Here is a 16,637-nt window from a genome sequence, read left to right on the forward strand (position 1 = left end):
GAAGTTGTTTAGGTAGGGAGGGAACAGGGAGTAGGCTGGGCAAACCCATGAGTTTGAACAGATGAGGACATGTGCCATCATGTGCTGTGTTCTGTAATCCAGCATGAAACCAAGTGCTCACAGCAGACAACAAGCCACAGAGACCCATGAAAATGACCTTGTTTCTGCTTTCCTCTCTTCTGAATTCTGTTCTGAATTCTGGGAACTCCTGAAGACAGATCCCAAGGAGCTGAATGAGCATAGTGAGGTTCTTGAGTGGGCATTGTACATCAATGCTGCATCCCTGTGTTGATTATCATGTACCTCTGTATGTTACATTCACTTTTTAGTGTTGGTTTATCTCAGTGATAGAGTTGTTGTGCTGTATGCATCTATAAGGTACTTGAATTCACACTGCTGGGAGCTGAATTATTTGGAGAATGTAAAATCCACTGCTCTTCTTGAAATTTGTTCTAGTACCACCAGCAGTGGGTTCCCCTGGCTAACTCAGAGTGCTGAGTCAAAGTGTCAGAAAGGTTCCTGTGTTCCTGTCTCAATGTGGCCCTTGCTTTAGGTGTTCACAAGGCATACTTTCACCCCACTGTACCATCAGCTTTAATGGGGATTGTCTTTCTTTCCTGCAATGGTGAATACAAGTACGTAACAGAAGTGTGTCCAGCAGGCCTAGAGAGGTTCTTCTCCCCCTCTACTCTGCCATGGTGAGACCACACCTGGAATACTGTATCCAGTTTTGGGCTCTCCAATTCATGAAAGACAGGGATCTGCTGGGGAGAGTCCAATGAAGGGCTACAAGGATGATTAAGGCACTTGAACATCTCTCCTATGAAGAAAGACTGAGAGAACTGAGGCTGTTTAGTCTGGAGAAGAGAAGGCTGAGAGGAGATCTTATTAATGTCTACAAACATCTGAGAGGTGGGTGTCAGGAGGAAGGGACCAGAATCTTTTCAGTGGCACCCAGTAGTAGGACAAGGAATAACAGCTATAAGCTAGAATACAAGAAATTCCACCTCAACATGAGGAGAAGCTTCTTTACTGTGACAGAACAGTGGAATAGGCTGCCCAGAGAGGTTGTGAAGCCTCCTTCTCTGAAGACTTTCAAAGCTAACCTGGACATGTTCCCCTGTGGCCTGCCCTAGATGATCCTGCTATGGAAGGAAGGTTGGTCCCAATGATCTTTGGAGGTCACTTCCAACCCTTAACATGCTGTGATTCAGCATTAGCTGAGGTAACAATTGCTTAATTTTCATTCAAGCTATGCCTTTTCCATTGACCTTGTCTGGTGCCTACATGACTCTCTAGTGGCTGTGAAACATAAACAGAATTATGTGTGCATGGAGACTTTACAGTCTCCACTGAGGACAGGCACAGCAAGTGGTAGCAGTCCCCACGGCTTTGTGTTCACTCATAAAGGCAAGGGTACTGCAACTCCAAATCATTAGGCACTGTGTGGGAGAAATACAGTAAAAATGACCTTGAAGCCTCTCTGAGCCAGCACAGACACTAAATCAGTTGGCAGCCACAGCAGGAAAGGAAGGCTGGGGGGGAGGGAGGGGGAAGAGTAAATTGGAGCAATCAATCACATCTGAGTCAGATCTGTACACATTCTTTTTCACTCAGCCAGGCTCTGACAAGTGAGCACTCACTGGAGGAGAGCTGCTGTCTCCACTGTTTTCCACAGAAGCTCCCAGATGTGGACATGCCTCTTGCTTTGTGCAGCAGGAAGCACGCTGTGTCTCTGTGTGTGTGTGCACACAGACATGAGGGGTTTTTGCTAGCTGACATTGCAAAGAAACTGGCTTGCAGCTCAAAATCATGGATCACACTTGGAATAAATAATGAACTGTGGGCAGTATGAAATCACAAAATTAATCTGAAATCTGTGTCTGAGCACCCCCTGCACATCTTGCTGATGATAACCAAGCTTTTAAAAACCTGTGTGAAAGTGCTCAGCTAAAATTTGCAACAGCTCAGGCCTCGCAAACTACGTTTCCTAAGATATTTGTAGGTGGCAAAAATGTGCAAGTCCTGTAGGAGGATGCCTCTTCTGGAGGAAGAAAAATTGTTATTCTTGATGCATAAGATATATAGAGCCCTATGTGACTCACAGGGATGAATGAGCAGGCAAGAAGAAGAGAAAGAGTTCTGCTGAAGTGGATAAAATTTCATTTCCTCTTAAACAGAACAACATTTTAATTGAATAATTGAAAAACAATCTCTTTAATTCCTTTTCTCCTCTTGGAACAGAATTGCTGTTCAGACAATCACATGATTTTTGCTGTAGTCTGGGTTCCTGAAATACCTCCTTTTTCACTCAACACAATCCTTGGCTGGTTGGTTGAAAACAATACTTTTATTTATTATTTCATTCTTTGGTTCATCATTAATCCATCACAAGCTCGTGCATTGCAAAGTCATGTTTGAGCTTTCTGTGGTCAGGTTCACCTGATTCTATGAATTGATGTACATTATTGTGGAGCTCCCTGCTTGTGCTGGTTTGGGTGTTACACACACATACACACACACACTTTAGAAATCACCCAGACTAGACTCAGCCGGCCCTGGAAATGGAATGAAGCTTATATTTGCAGCTGGCACAATATACAAGCAGATATTTACAGTATATACAGTTATGTACAGAAATATACAAGGTAAAAGGTAATACAGAAACACAACTCCCCTCCCAGAAACCTGAGTCCCCAGGAGGGGCTCCCAACCACCCTTTCACCTTCTCCCACCCCTCTCAACCTTACCCTAGACGTTTCCTTGTGCCCAAGGAAGAATGGAGGGTCAGCCCGGGGGTGGGGTGGGTAGGAAGCAAGTGGATTTGTCAGGTTAGGTTAGAGAGAGAAAAATGCAGCTCAAAGCTGAGGCAGTGACCAAATGTCTTATCTATATTTACAGTCTTGTTCTTATACCCATGAGTGAAGCAAGCCTATGATTGAAGTAGACATCACCATTGTGTTTCTCTTTCATAGCCTGTAACCTAGTTCTTCTCACCAAAACATTCTAGCTAGCTTCAGACTAGCACACTACTCCGGCCAGCTGCCAAGTGCACTGGTGTCTCCTCTTGCATACAGACCGTGGAAAGGCAAGCTGGCAGAGGCTGGATGGCCTCTGCTTCCTTTACCCAGTCATCCTTTATTTGTCTGTCTCACCAAGGAACTTTGGCACTCAAAACACAAGGAGACAAGACCCAGGATGCTTACAGTCCAAGCAGATGTTAGGGCTTCTTGAAAATTTCCAGATTACTTTCTCAGTGGAAAGCAGCTTCTTGGCTAAACAAGCATATTTGTGGGACATGTCTGCTTTCCCCTCTTTTGCTGAAAAAGGGAAAGTCCCAAACTCAAAAACTAATTTGTATTTGGAAACTCAGTTCCAATAAACCTAGGGCTGTCATGTCATGTGCCTTTCCCCTATCAAGCCTCCCTCCCCTTGGACCACGGACAGGAAAAAAACTGCAGGACCCCCAGGGATGCTTCCTGGTGCAACAGCACCCTCTTCACAGACTAGTTAGGTTTCTTACCTTCACTGCTTAATCCAAAAGGCTAATCTAGAATGTTACTAGGTTTTAAGTAATTTTATTGTTTCCACCCTGAGGAATCCTAGAAATTCTTCCCTGCTTTCTGACAGTTGCCTGGAGCAGCAGGCACTCTTGCAATAGCAGCATCTGTTCACAAAGCCCAGCCCAGATTCAAAAGTTTAGATTGTTTTTCCAGTTGACTTAAATCTAAATCTTCACTTCTGGCTAAGGCTGTCTCATTACCATGTGATAGCCAAGCTCCCACAACATTGCACAGTTTACAGCTGGATTCTAGTGGCATCTTGATCCCTCTAAGCCAAGGCTCCTGACCCGCACTGGGCACGAAGGTGTAGCCAGACACAGTTGCTGGATTATGCTGGCTTTCTAGGTCAGGAAATACTGGCTGAAATCTTTGAAGACATTGGAGCAGGGTAGATATTCCATTAATATCCCTAGAAATGTGTCCAAACAGTAGCACAGGCTCCCAGACTCACTTTCTTCCCTGAGTATCCTACATATCTTTAAGCATGCTGCAGTTCTGGCAGCTGCTTGCCTGGATCCACTTGGTTTTATAAAGCAGGTACAGGTTTCACCAAGCATCACTTTCAGGACCATATCTCTCACTACAAGATAGCAATGCCATTGTCCTAAGATTGACTTACAACCTGAGGTGAGGGCTGAGGTAGAGAGAGAAAGAGGGGATAAACATGGTTTATCTGTGAAGCTTGTTAAGCTCACAGGGCTTCCAGTGAAGTACTATTATTCAGATGTAGGTTTGGGGGATTTAGGTCGCTCTGACCTTCCCAAGCCTCCATATTTCAATTGTTCCCATTACTTTTGAGTTCTTTATGAAGCATCCCAGCAGCTGATGTTGGGTGAAACACACAGTTCTCTGTAAAGTTTGTGACACAAACAACACACTGCATTCCTACCTTCAAAATAATACTGAATGCTTTTCAAGTACAGTGAAAATACAGTGTTAGCTAATCAGCAGTGACAGTTCTCACCAGAAACTGGCTTCAGAGAAAACCAGTGTGCATGCAAACTCCATAACAAGTTTGTCTGTACAGCCTGAGCATGCAAAACCCAGCCAAGAAGGCTTTGCTATGCCAATGCAGGACTAGTCTCTGAAGAAAGTGCCTTCTGGAAAATGGACCTAATCCCTGTTCTGATCTTCACCTCCTATTTTGCTTCTAGCCCTGAACCAAAACTTAACAATCTGTACAATTCATGAACTTAAGCTGAGGTTTGTCTTGCTGAGGTAGGCTTAAGGAAAAGATGGTATTCCTAAAACGCTGCCAGCAGAGTTCCTACGCTGGTTGGCGCAGTGCTGGAATAGAGACGCTTTCCACAGCACCCGAAAGAAAGCAGTTATTCAGCCAAGAGGACGGGCCGCATGCACCCCTGCTTGCGGGTTGTTTGTGAAACCCTGGCTACCCCAGACCAAACGCAGTTTTCTTTGGTTGCCTTGCAACTGTTCTCTAGTGCCACAAGGTGGGGATGCAAGCACGAGTTTAGGCCATGTATAACGCGGCTTCTTTCCCTGCAGGAATGAATCTCCATAATCCTTGCCATTCCTGGGGCTCCTTTGGTTGCCATTTTTTGGAGCATGCACACTGACAAGATACATTAATTCACAAATAATAGTGGTCTGTTTTGCTGTTACTGTGGGATGCTTGGGCCAGAAACAATTCTGTTTCTCATCTTTGTTGAAACTAAAACACCTCCGTGATCTAGTTAGCCATAAACCATTTGATCTCCTTGCAGCTCCACGCCAAAATGTAAATAATTACAGCAATAGAAAGAAGGAAACCTCTCTAAAAATACCAACGTTAATTTATGTCACTAATTAGAGATTAGTGAGCTAGTAATTAGGCAGCTAGTAACTGACTATTGATTGAGTCAGCTAAATCAATTCTAAACTTATATAGGCTGCTCTATTTTCTGTTTTCATCCTCAAGAGTCATCAAATACTCACCAATGCTCTCTCTCAGGTAGCTAAGGGAAGAAATCGAGGCTGAAATGTGGCTGGAGCAGGTCCTTGCCCTGCAGATCTGATAGTATCATAGTATCATAGTATCATCAGAGTTGGAAGAGACCTCACAGATCATCGAGTCCAACCCTTTACCACAATGTTTAGCTGACAGTGGTTGGTAGCTTACCTGAAATGAGTAACAAGCTACATTTCACGACATAGCAATAGCCAGGCCCTGGAAAGGTTTTGGTAGAAAATGTTATGTCACATATATATTTTTCTTTATGTTGTAATAATTAAGCCTTCTGTTTCTTCTGAGCTAAGGGTAGGTGTTTACTCAGCCATTCATTTAGTTGTCATTTTCAGAGGCCTTACACATATGCAGGGAGCTGAAAGGGCTTTGAATGCCCCAAACCCCATTTTACTCTATTGCTGTTTTGAAAATACAGCTTTCCCTGGATTGTAGCCTAAATTGTAGCTGCCCTGCAGTAGTACTCTTTGTAAATAATATCTAAGTAGATCACCAGATCCTCAAATGTCAAACAGTTTTGTGCAGGCACATGTAACTTGTAACTGGGTAAGTCTGGAGAAGTCTGGTATTATTTTAAACAGTTCTGTAATTGGTATGTCTGCCTCCATCTCCTAGATTCAGTGGGCTGCTAACCCTGCTGCTTAACTATATGTTAACTGTCTACTCTGCTGTTTGGTAACTATTTGCTTTTCTGGGTTCCTTATCCATATGATTGTATTTTACCAAGCCACAGCAATTCAGTATTATTTCAGTACTTCACATAGATGGCTTGATCAAAATGAATCACAGGTGTGCTTTTGATACCTTTTTGTTGTTCTTGTTGTTTTTAAGGAAGAGTGTCTTACTATTTCTGGATGAGTTCTGGTTAGTCACACAGTGCTGGAGAAAACTGTCAGCCAGATGTGCTGGTCTGGCAATTTTCTGCTGCTCTTTCATGCTTCTTGATTTGTCTCCTCTCATTCATAGCTGCCAGGTCTTACACCATGCAGGTTGCTGGAGCATGATGATGTTTAGTTGGAGAAGCGAGTGATCTGGAAGGCCACAGTAAGTGTCCTGCAGCTTGCTTCTTGGACTAGCAAAGAGAGAATGGAGTAATGTTCAAGAGTGTTGGAGTTGGCAGTAGACATTTATTTCACAGTAGCCTGCTTTTGTGCAGGCTGTTGTGAAATGAGTGCTGAATACTGATGTCACAGTGGAAATGATGAATAATAGTCAGGTTAAAGCAACATATTGCATAGCAGAGATAATGGGATTATTCACAGAAGTGGCGTGAGGAATTTCCTTTGAACTTCTAACACTACCCCTCAGCTGTTCTTCCCTCTGGGAATATTGTTTTAACATCTGAGGTTAAATACCTTGTTTGTAAACAAGTGGAAGGAGGGGAAAAAAAGTACATTATCTTTCCTTTCTTGATTCATTGCGTGATTTTATTAGCCTGTCCTTTGCAGTGTTTTCACATTAGCTTTTTGCTGTTATGTAGCATCAGAGAGTATATGACAGAGTTGGGATCTCAGCCAGAGAGTAAGTTCTATCGACCTCCTTAGAAGACAGGCATGTTAGAAAGTGATGGAGCACTTCCTGCATGTGGATGGTAACAGTGTAGCTGAGAGCGATAGGGAACAACTGTGTGACCAAAGGTAGACATGGGACATGTTAAATACTTAAGCGTACTCTCGGGTTTCATAGACTCTTCCTCAGCCTCTCACAATGTGCTTGCTCAGATTTGAGCTCTCAGGTCTCTCGATGTTTTTGTGACAAGCTGCATAAATACTCATCCTGCAGTTGTAGTTGCTGCTGGGTTTGGGGAGTTTTTTGATTCTCCATGATAGGCATGGCCACTTCTAATTTTTTTCTTTTCTAAGGATTTCTCTGAATTACTTAGAAGAACTCAGTGAAGGTTTATTGGGTAGGAGAAATACCGCAGCATATCTTGGCTGTGGTGCCAGAAATGCTTCTGGTGCTCCCCCATCTGTCACACCTTTCCTCTGAACCATTATCCTGAAAGGCAGTAGGTAGTTCAGTGAAGGGAGAGACAGAAGATAGGGAAATAGAGAAACATGTCTCTGTGGGAGGGATAGAAGGTGTAGGAAGAAGTCCACTTACTCCTAGGCTAAAGTTAAGGAAATGTTCAGGAAAATCTTACCATACCTACACAGGGGAAGCTGGCCCTGTGGGATGCTGATAAGGAAGTATCAGGAAAGGATGAAGGCACTGAGGAAATTTCAGACTGGTTTCCATTCTTCTGCCACTCAGAAGAAAAAAAAAAGCTAGGCTTTGGCGCTTTCAAGACACTAAGCAAGTACAGAAGTGTCTTTATCAACTCAGAGAGAAGTTTCTGGCGCGTCACAACCCCAAGTGCTCCAGTGACTTAACAGAAGTGTGATTTTCCTGGCTCTGCTAAAGAGCTGTGGTGGAAAAATACTCTAGCCAGAGCACTGCCTCTGGGGCTGCTGCTGCTGCTAGTGTTTGCCTTCTGGTCTTGCTTTTTAAAGAATAAGAATGTACCAGCTGCCTCTCAGCATAGATTTATAAAAGTCTTCATGCTGTAGTTGCTGTTCAGCCTGGGTCCATGCTTGAACTCTTCACACCCAAATTCTCCAGGGAGCTGTAGTTTCTCTTTGTTTACCCTCCAGATTCCAATTTGAAGTATGCCGTTGGCTTTTACTGTGAAGCTGCAGTTAGGAGTAAGAAGAAAAGAACTGTGTGTGATTTATGTGAAGAGTATGTTAGAGGCTTACAGTAAGGAGTGGGGGTAGAGGAGGAGTCTGTTACATTAGCTGAGTTTGAGAGTCCCGTAATGGACTTAAAAGGAAACACATCATGGTCTAAATTCCTGTTGTAAACTCACAAACTGGGAAAGTAGTAATTTTGTGTTAGACTGGCTTAGAGAGGAAAACAGAAATGGAGCATAAGAGAGGTTCTAATTGCAGAGCTTTATAAAAAAAATACATTGTGAATAAACCCTCAGATCTCCAGGCAGCATTTTCTCTCTGATGGAGAGCTCAAGAAAACACTCCTCATTTTTTCTCCCCTTGGGACACCCATTCTTTTGTCCCTGTCCCAAAGGCAGGTATTTCTGAGAGGCACCTTCCAAAGAGGTTTACTGCTGCACCTGTGCTGAGGCCCTGCTACACAGTGCTTGCACCTGAGCAGATACAGAAATAGGCATGTGTGCATGCACTCCCGCGAAAGAGGATCGGCTGTTTGAAACACCACAACTTCACACAGTTCTCCTCTGAAATATGCTTTAAATTGCTAGGCCAAATGCTGCTTCCAGCCTAAGGTGACCAGCAGCTGGGCACTGGGGGGGATGAATTCCTCTTCCCCCTGCCATGACTGCTGGCAGTCCCTAGCTGGGGAGGGGACGGACGGACTGTGTGCGTTCTCCTCGCTCCCCTTTTCGACTTAACCTTTCTCTTGTCTCACCAACCTAGCTGTAGATGGAAAATCACGGCGGGGCTTGTTTACACCGCCTCACATTTTACACCTCACACCAAATACTGCACTGGGTTGTGCTCTGTTGGGGCACGTCTGGTTAAGCCCTGAGGAGGCTTCCTTGGCAGAGGGGCTCGTTTAGCCCCGCTGGCTTGACGCCACGCCACACCGGCCGACTCTCTGCTAGCCTTTATGCGTGCGAGGAGAAGAGATGCTGGCGGCTCTCGCCGCGGCACCGCGCACGCTGCTCTGCTGAGAGCGGATCCCGCGGGGACACCTCGGCCGGCAGCGGGGCTCTGGCCGAGCCCAGGCTCTCCCAGCGGCGCGCTGTCTCCTCTGCCCGCTGGGCACACGCGGCTGGCTGGCAGGGGGTCGCGGTGATGCCAGGAAGGTGTCCCGGGCCGGCCGCGGGGCCTCCCCTCCGCCCGCCATGACCCGCAGACCGCTCCCGGGAAAGGGCAGGGCCGCGCAGCCCTCCCGGCGGCTCCCGCGGGAGGGGCAGGGGGCAGGCCCCGTTTCCCCCTCAGGCGGCGGGGGCGGGCCGGCAGGGCGGCAGGCCCAGGGCGCCTCCCGCCTTGAGGGGCCGCCGGGCCCAGCGAAAGCGGCCGGGCTGCGGGAGCCGGCTCTGCTGCCGGTCGGCATGGGGGCCGGAGCGCTGGCCATACGCGTGAGTAGTCCCTGGGTGGCCGGGACGGGGACGGCTTTGCTGGGGGAGCGGCTGCGGAGCGCGGCCGGGCAGCGGGGACTGGGAGCTCCTGGTTGCTGCCTCTCTCCCGCTCTGCCCCGAGAGCCCTGGCGGCGCGGGGCCAGAGACCGGCCTGGGCCCGGTGCCTGCTCTTCGTCCTCCGCTCTCTCCATCTACCCCCTGGGCAGCTGTCGCTCGTTTGGGTAATCTGGAGATTAATAATCTGCAGGTTAATGAAATAGATTCCGGGTTTCCCTTTTTGCTTTTCCTCAAGCAGTCGTGCTGCATCGTTCCCTGTGCAGTGGCGTTGGATGAGCTGGTAAAAACGTGTCTGTGCGGCAGGCAAACAGCAGTTCTCAGCTCTAGCCATGCCTGGGTGGCACTTTGCGTCAGCATCGTGCGGAGGTGATGAAGCTGTTTTTTCCAGTCTTGGTGATCGGTAGCAGTTGCAGTAGGACGGATTTTCTCTGTGTAACATCAGGTCTTCCACCTGCAAGATCACACAACATCGAACTCTTCTTCAGAGCTGTTTGGAGAGAACGGTTGCATTTTGATTTTGCTTAGATGTGCATTTGCATAATGCTGCATAATTTTTTTTGTTGCTAATTAGTGCATCCTCACCAGGTCCTGAAGCAAACTCAGACAGGTCCTCTGCTGTTCCTGCGGACATGGGGACTTTCTCTTGTTTCTCCAAGCGGACCCAGCGCCGTGACGCAGGTGTTCGAAGCGGGCTGGAAGCCTGCAACTGAGCAAGGCTAATCAGAGGCCTTTATTGGAAAAGCTCTGTGAGCATAACAGCTGCTCACAAACCGCTCTCTCATAAGTAACAGGCATAAACTTAGGTCCCTGCAAAACAAGGCTTTAATAGAGTGGCAGGAATCAAGCAACGTGCAGGCCTGGGTGCGCAGGGAGGCTCCGCTCTACCCTAACGCACAGCCTTTGCCTTCAGTGTTCTCTTTTTATACCCTATTCTGTTACATATTCATTACTGATCCTAAGGAAAGGTTGGGTTTTCCTTATCAGTTCTAAGAATGGGAGGTGTCTCTTTTTATCCGGTAGTCCCTCTGGTGGTCTTCAGTGATGAAGTAAGGAGTCTTCCTCAAATGTCCTTCCCATGAACTCCAAACTAGTAGTGTCCTTTGTATGACTCTTCCTCGGTTTGCTCATGCACAAAGGCTGTCTCTTCCACCTGCCTCCCTCCTCCACCAACCTCTCTAGTTTCTAATTATTTATTGCTCTGTTATCTTAAGCCAAGTGTATACTTTTGTGATGGCTGTGCAAGGAGAGGTGCAGCTCCATTCAAAATCCCCCTTCCCCCCTTCTCTGTGGCCTCTTGCCACGAATTGATCGGATCAAACATCTATTTCTCACAGCTCCAACTATCTGAAGGGAGCCTACAAAAAAAGCTGAGGAGGGACTTTTTAGGCTATCAGGGAATGGATAGGGGGAACGGAGCAAAGCTGGACGTGGGGAGATTCAGACTGGATGTGAGGAGGAAGTTCTTCACTGCGAAAGTGGTGAGAGCCTGGAATGGGTTGCCCAGGGAAGTGGTTGAGGACTTGTCTCTGGAGGTGTTTAAGGGCAGGCTGGATAAGGCACTGGCCAGCCTGATCTAGGATAGGGTGTCCCTGCCCATGGCAGGGAGATTGGAACTAAATGATCCTTGTGGTCCCTTCCAACCCTGATTCTGTGATTTTTGCTGTCTTTTGAACTTAACCCAAGTTACATGGGTTTTGCCTTGGCATGTGTCTGCCTGGAGTGGCAATCGTATATTGTTACTTTTATCCTGAGTGGGAACATCTCTTTTGATAAGAGATGTGATGTTTTAATAAATCAGATTTAAGAGATGTGATGTTTTAATAAGTCATATTTTCATTCAAACATTGATGCACTGTTTATCATAATATTAGGTCATAATAGTGCTGGGGTTATAGATATATATATGTATATTACAATTTTGTTTCATAAGTAATAAAAATGTTTGGCTTTATTAAAAAAATTACATTTACACAAGAAACATCTTTTCTGAAGAAAAGTGTTATATAGCACCTGGGATTATAGGGCACATGTGCTCCAAATAGCTGTTTACTCACATACAGTGAGTAAAGTGAACTGCTAGATCATCTTCTGTCTGAAAGAAGGACAGTCAGTAGCAGCACTGATGCAGGTGTGTGGGTTCCTTCCAGACTGCAGTACAAATGCTCTCTCACACATAAAGAGATTCCAAGGGTTTCCTTAGAATAAAAGATGCATGCTTCACTAAAATCTATCTTAATGCAGTCAAGCACCAAGACCTAGGCAAGAGTCTGAGCACTTGTTTGTGTTACTGTTGGATATTGTTGATGTTTAATGTTTCTACTACTTGTTTGTTAACTCCGCAGGAGGAATAAGTTAATTTTTAGGCATCACACTCATAGTGGACCTCTTAAAAAGGCAGATTAAGCTCCATGGTAGCAGTGGCCCATAGTTACTGCAGCATGATGTTAGAAATGTCAGGAAATTCATCAACATCAAAAATTAGTCTTTTTTGAATGAATTGTGCCGAGCTGCACTTGTCCACATTAGGAAAATAATGCTTGGGTATGTATGGAAATCACAACTGTGTTAGGAGATGCTGCTGCTCTGTCTTGAGCTGTCTTTTCAAACATGCAACACTGTATGCTTATTTAGATTTATGCCCATTATTGATCTTATATTGTGTTGTCCCCTTGTGTTTTACTAGCTATGTTCTCATGTTTTTTCTCTCACTGCAACTTAAAACCTGTGAGAACATTGCAGCTCCAAAAGAACCTATGGAATTTCCACCCCTTCTATTATGTGTGATTAGTTTACATAGTCACTTTTTAACCTTAAAATCTCAGTAATCAAAATTCAGACTTAATGGATACTAAACATAGCAAATCTTTCATATGGATCTGTCTCATTTGGCAGTGGTCAAAATTAATTCCTAAGGAACAGCATCTAGAAGAAGGGTGCAGTGAGTCTTCCCCAGAGTATTCTCCCAGATGACACGCATTCCAGAGACAATATGCACTAATGGTGGTGTGTATGGTGGTTTGGTGTTCATGTTTGTCATGTGAACTGAGGGTTAAAAAAAGCAGTCCCCTGTGATTCCCAATTACTTGTTCCTCTGGTAACAAACTTTCATACAAAGGTGTGTGTTTCTCCCTTAACTATGCAATACTTACACTCTTTTACTATTACTCTTCTATTTTTTCCCCTCTTGTTCATTTAAGTTTTCCTATTTCACAGAGACTTTCCTGTGGATTAAAAGGAAATAAGACCAAAGCTTTATTGTGGAGTGCAGAAGCCAGTTTTGATGGATGTGCATATGTTGTGACTATGCGATTATCTGCAGCAAATGTGATTAATGCACTTTTGGTTTCTTCTGCTCTTTTAAGCAAAGCAAATCAGCTGTGAGATTGAAAGAGGACATGAAAAAAATAGCTGCACTTCCACTGAGCAAGCAGAAGGACACAACCTGTCCAAAAGTGTTTGGTGTGAGTCTTCTGGAGCTCCAGCAGCAGGGACTGAGCAAGAATGGCATCCCAATAGTTGTATGGAATATAGTCGAGTACCTCACCCAGCACGGTAGGCCTAATGGGGAGTCACTTGTGCTTAGCAGGACTCTTTATGTAAATCTTCAAAGGGAGGGATCTGTCTTTTTTGTAGTACAGGGGCTAAATAAGGTTGCAACACTAACCATAGGCAAAGAATATTACTGAATGTGGTTTGCTGCTTTTTTTCTTTCTTTCTGCCTTGAAGCTGAACTTCTTTAATAGGTAAACTGCAGTGTTAGGAGGCAGCACACTCCCATAAACAACTCATTCAGTTTATAAATGGAATGTGTTTTGCTTGTGAAGGTTTGTGCCAGTTACTAGTTGCACAATACTTGTCTTTAGCACTCCCTGGCAGTGAGAAGATGTAAGTATCTGTATAGGCATATTCACAGAATCACACAATGTTAGAGATTGGAAGGGTCCTCCAGAGACCATTTGGTCCAACCCCCCTGCCAAAGCAGGATCACCTAGGGCAGGACAGACAGGAATGCATCCAGGTGGGTTTTGAAAGTCTCCAGAGGAGGAGGCTCCACAACCTCTCTGGACAGCCTGTTTCAGTGTTCTGTGATCCTCAGCATAAAGAGGTGTCTCCTCATGTTGAGGTGGAACTTCCTGGTTCTAGCTTATACCCATCGTTCCTTTTCCTGTCACTGCACCACCAAAACCAGGCTGGCACCTTCAGCCTGACACCGGCACCTCAGATGTTGATAGGCATTGATAAGATCCCCTCTCAGCCTTGTCTTCCCAAGACTGAACAGACCCAGTTCTTTAAGTCTTTCTTCGTAGGAGAGATGTTCAAGATCTGTGGTCATCCTTGTAGCTCTCTGTTGGACTCTCTCCAGCAGATTCCTGTCTCTTGAATTGCAGATCACAAAACTAGTTACAGTATTCCAAGTGTGAGACATTACTGAATAGCAGTACATGTTCTTGCAGATTTTCAGGTAGATCTTAATTATTATTAATCCTCTCTAAGAAATAGATATCCAGCTCTTAGCTTCTTTTTGCTCCCATTTAATGAGATTTTGGTTGCTGCTGTTGAAATTCCTTTGCCAAAATCTGGAGCACCATTTCTGCACAGAAATATTTTGTGGCAGTTGTTCAGCAACAAAAACGATTTCATGGAGGTGGCTTTGTCTTACAAGAAGCTACAGCTGGTTCCACCTTAAGGTTTTCCTTCTAGCTACTTGGTGATGATAATCCAATTTCAAAGCCTTGGCTTCCATGTCTGTATCAACCCTCAGAAGCTGACAGATGCAAACATGGCTTGAGAGTTAACATAGATTAGGGTACAATGCAAATTTAAAACATTATCACAGCAGCATCTTGCTTGATCTACTTCGGCTTGCCTTAAAGTGGTCTTCTAGAACACTGAAAGAGCAAGAATGGAATAAGTGTTTGTGTCATTTAGGGTTTAATCAAAACCAGAAACTGACAAACACTGCCTGCAAATTGTGAGCTGTACTCTGTGTTCCATAAAAAGATCTAAATCCCACGCAACTGTGTCCCAAACATGAACTAAACAAGCCAAGTTCTCTGCTCTGCAGCACAATTAACTAGGCTTCTGAATGCCAAGATGATTATCCAGTCTCAATAAAAATGCAATCCATTCTCTTACTCAAAAGTGCAAGCAAAAATCCCAAAGATTCCATTTTGCATGGGAAGTTCTTGAAATGTGCCTAGTGCTTCACAAAACAAACCTTAAGTTATTAATGGTGAAGTTAACTGTGAAGACATTTTAAACAGAGGCCCAGGTAGGAATTCAAACTGTTTAAGGCAAAGTGAATAATGATCACCGTTTGCTCAGTGTTGTCTTAGAATTCCCATTCTGCAGAGATGCTATAATGGACATTGTAAGGCTTTTTAAAGCCAGACCGTTTGAGTCTCTCTTATAGCTCTGGGGTAACTGATCAGCCATTTCAAAAAGCTGAGCTGACATGCAGCTACGTTCTTGAACTAAATTTGCTTTAAAAAATATAGGTGAAGCTAAGATTTCCTGTGCTGAGTTGAGTAGCATCCAGTTACAGTTACTAGTATGTTTTACCCTCTCTTTATTTCCATAAATGACTGCTGAAGAAGTAAAATTTGTCATCATGAGGACTGTGTCCTTTGCTCACTTGGTTGCTGAGGTGTGATGGTTTCTGCTGCCCCCAAGATGGCAGCACAGCATGCCACATAGCAAAGTGTTCTGTCGTGAATACAGGATTATGGGATCTGTGAACAGGATCTTACATAAGTAAAACGACTGAGTGCTTGTCCAATTCCCCCCCCACACACACCCCTTACTAGGTTAGTTTGTCTTTCTCTCTGCAAACTCTGCTGCATCAGTATTGATTTCTTGGACTGGAAGCGTTCTGTTTTATAGTGTCTACTCCAAACTAATGAAAGCCATATATATTTTTATCCTTTCACTGTTATGCTTCTGAAGAAAAATAAGCAGACAGAGTATTAGAAAAGACAGAATTTTTGTGGTGAAAGTGTTTTAGGGAAAATTTAATTAAATAAGTTAACTTTTAGGAACTTACTGAAGGTTTTAAACCTCAGTGTGTGCCTAGATGTTCGACATAGTATGATTCAACTGTCTTCCTCCATGGAAACATCCTTCTTTCTTCATTGCCTTCACTGGGTGTGAGATATCTGGCCTGAAGTGATTGGTACCTTTTCTTCTTCATTGTGAATATTTTGGGCTTTGTGGTGTCCAAATTGCACTTTTACTCACTAAGATTTGTCCTAAAGTTGCAGTGCTCGTAATGGAGTTGCTGCTACAACCAGCATGCATTCAGATGTTTTTTTGCTTCATGATGGTCACAGCTGTTGCCCTACAGCATGAAGCCAGTAGTAGTCACGTGTGTGAGTTTGGCAGAGTCTCACTCAAGATAGCATGCTGCTTGCTAAACTGAAGCAACAAGGCTGTTTTGAGAATTTTGATCCTTTTCTGTATAATCTGTTGTATTAATTGCCTTTCTTTGTATTACTACAAGTGTGTTATTCACACTTGAATGTCTGTTTCATCATATGACTGGGATATCTTAGTTCAGATCAATCTCATGTTCAATGTATGATTACAGGTATGACACAGGAAGGCCTCTTCAGGGTAAACGGCAGCACGAAAATGGTAGAACAGTTGCGTCTGCAATACGAGCGTGGAGAAGAGGTGGAACTTGGTAAAGATGGAGATGTGTACTCAGCAGCCAGTCTTTTGAAATTATTTTTGAGAGAGTTGCCAGATGGGATTATAACCTCTGCCTTACATCCCAGGTTCATTCAGCTTTACCAGGGTAAGTGAGCTAAAATCTCCCGTCCTTCAATGCAGTTATCACTGGATAACTGATTCTTCTGTGAACATAGCCAATAGTGTCTGGTTATCTTATTCACCTACTTTATTCTGCATTTCCTTTGACTTTGTCTCACCTGCTCCCAGAGTGCTCATAGAT

The 16,637-nt window shown here is 44.5% G+C and overlaps 1 protein-coding gene and 1 long non-coding RNA gene across 6 annotated transcripts in view; one reads left to right on the top strand and one right to left on the bottom strand.

The window, feature by feature from the left end:
- The window catches only part of FAM13A (family with sequence similarity 13 member A), a 167,059-nt gene that overhangs the window by 25,419 nt on the left and 125,003 nt on the right, over positions 1-16,637 (top strand). For 4 of the 5 annotated variants that reach the window (XM_064148580.1, XM_064148583.1, XM_064148584.1 and 1 more), the window contains exons 1-3: positions 9,200-9,628; positions 13,048-13,237; positions 16,272-16,481. In XM_064148580.1, the coding sequence (XP_064004650.1) occupies positions 9,392-9,628; positions 13,048-13,237; positions 16,272-16,481 (637 nt within the window). In that variant the 5' untranslated portion in view covers positions 9,200-9,391. Of the gene's footprint in view, positions 1-9,199; positions 9,629-13,047; positions 13,238-16,271; positions 16,482-16,637 lie in introns of those variants that run through there. The other variant, XM_064148581.1, reaches the window with a different exon arrangement.
- Positions 6,227-10,383, bottom strand: LOC135178088 (uncharacterized). Its single transcript, XR_010303346.1, has 2 exons — positions 10,268-10,383; positions 6,227-8,198 (listed from the first exon to the last, which is right to left on the bottom strand). It is a non-coding gene; the product is annotated as an uncharacterized LOC135178088 (long non-coding RNA).

This window comes from Pogoniulus pusillus, chromosome 9 (assembly GCF_015220805.1).
Source record: "Pogoniulus pusillus isolate bPogPus1 chromosome 9, bPogPus1.pri, whole genome shotgun sequence".
Taxonomy (NCBI): domain Eukaryota; kingdom Metazoa; phylum Chordata; class Aves; order Piciformes; family Lybiidae; genus Pogoniulus; species Pogoniulus pusillus.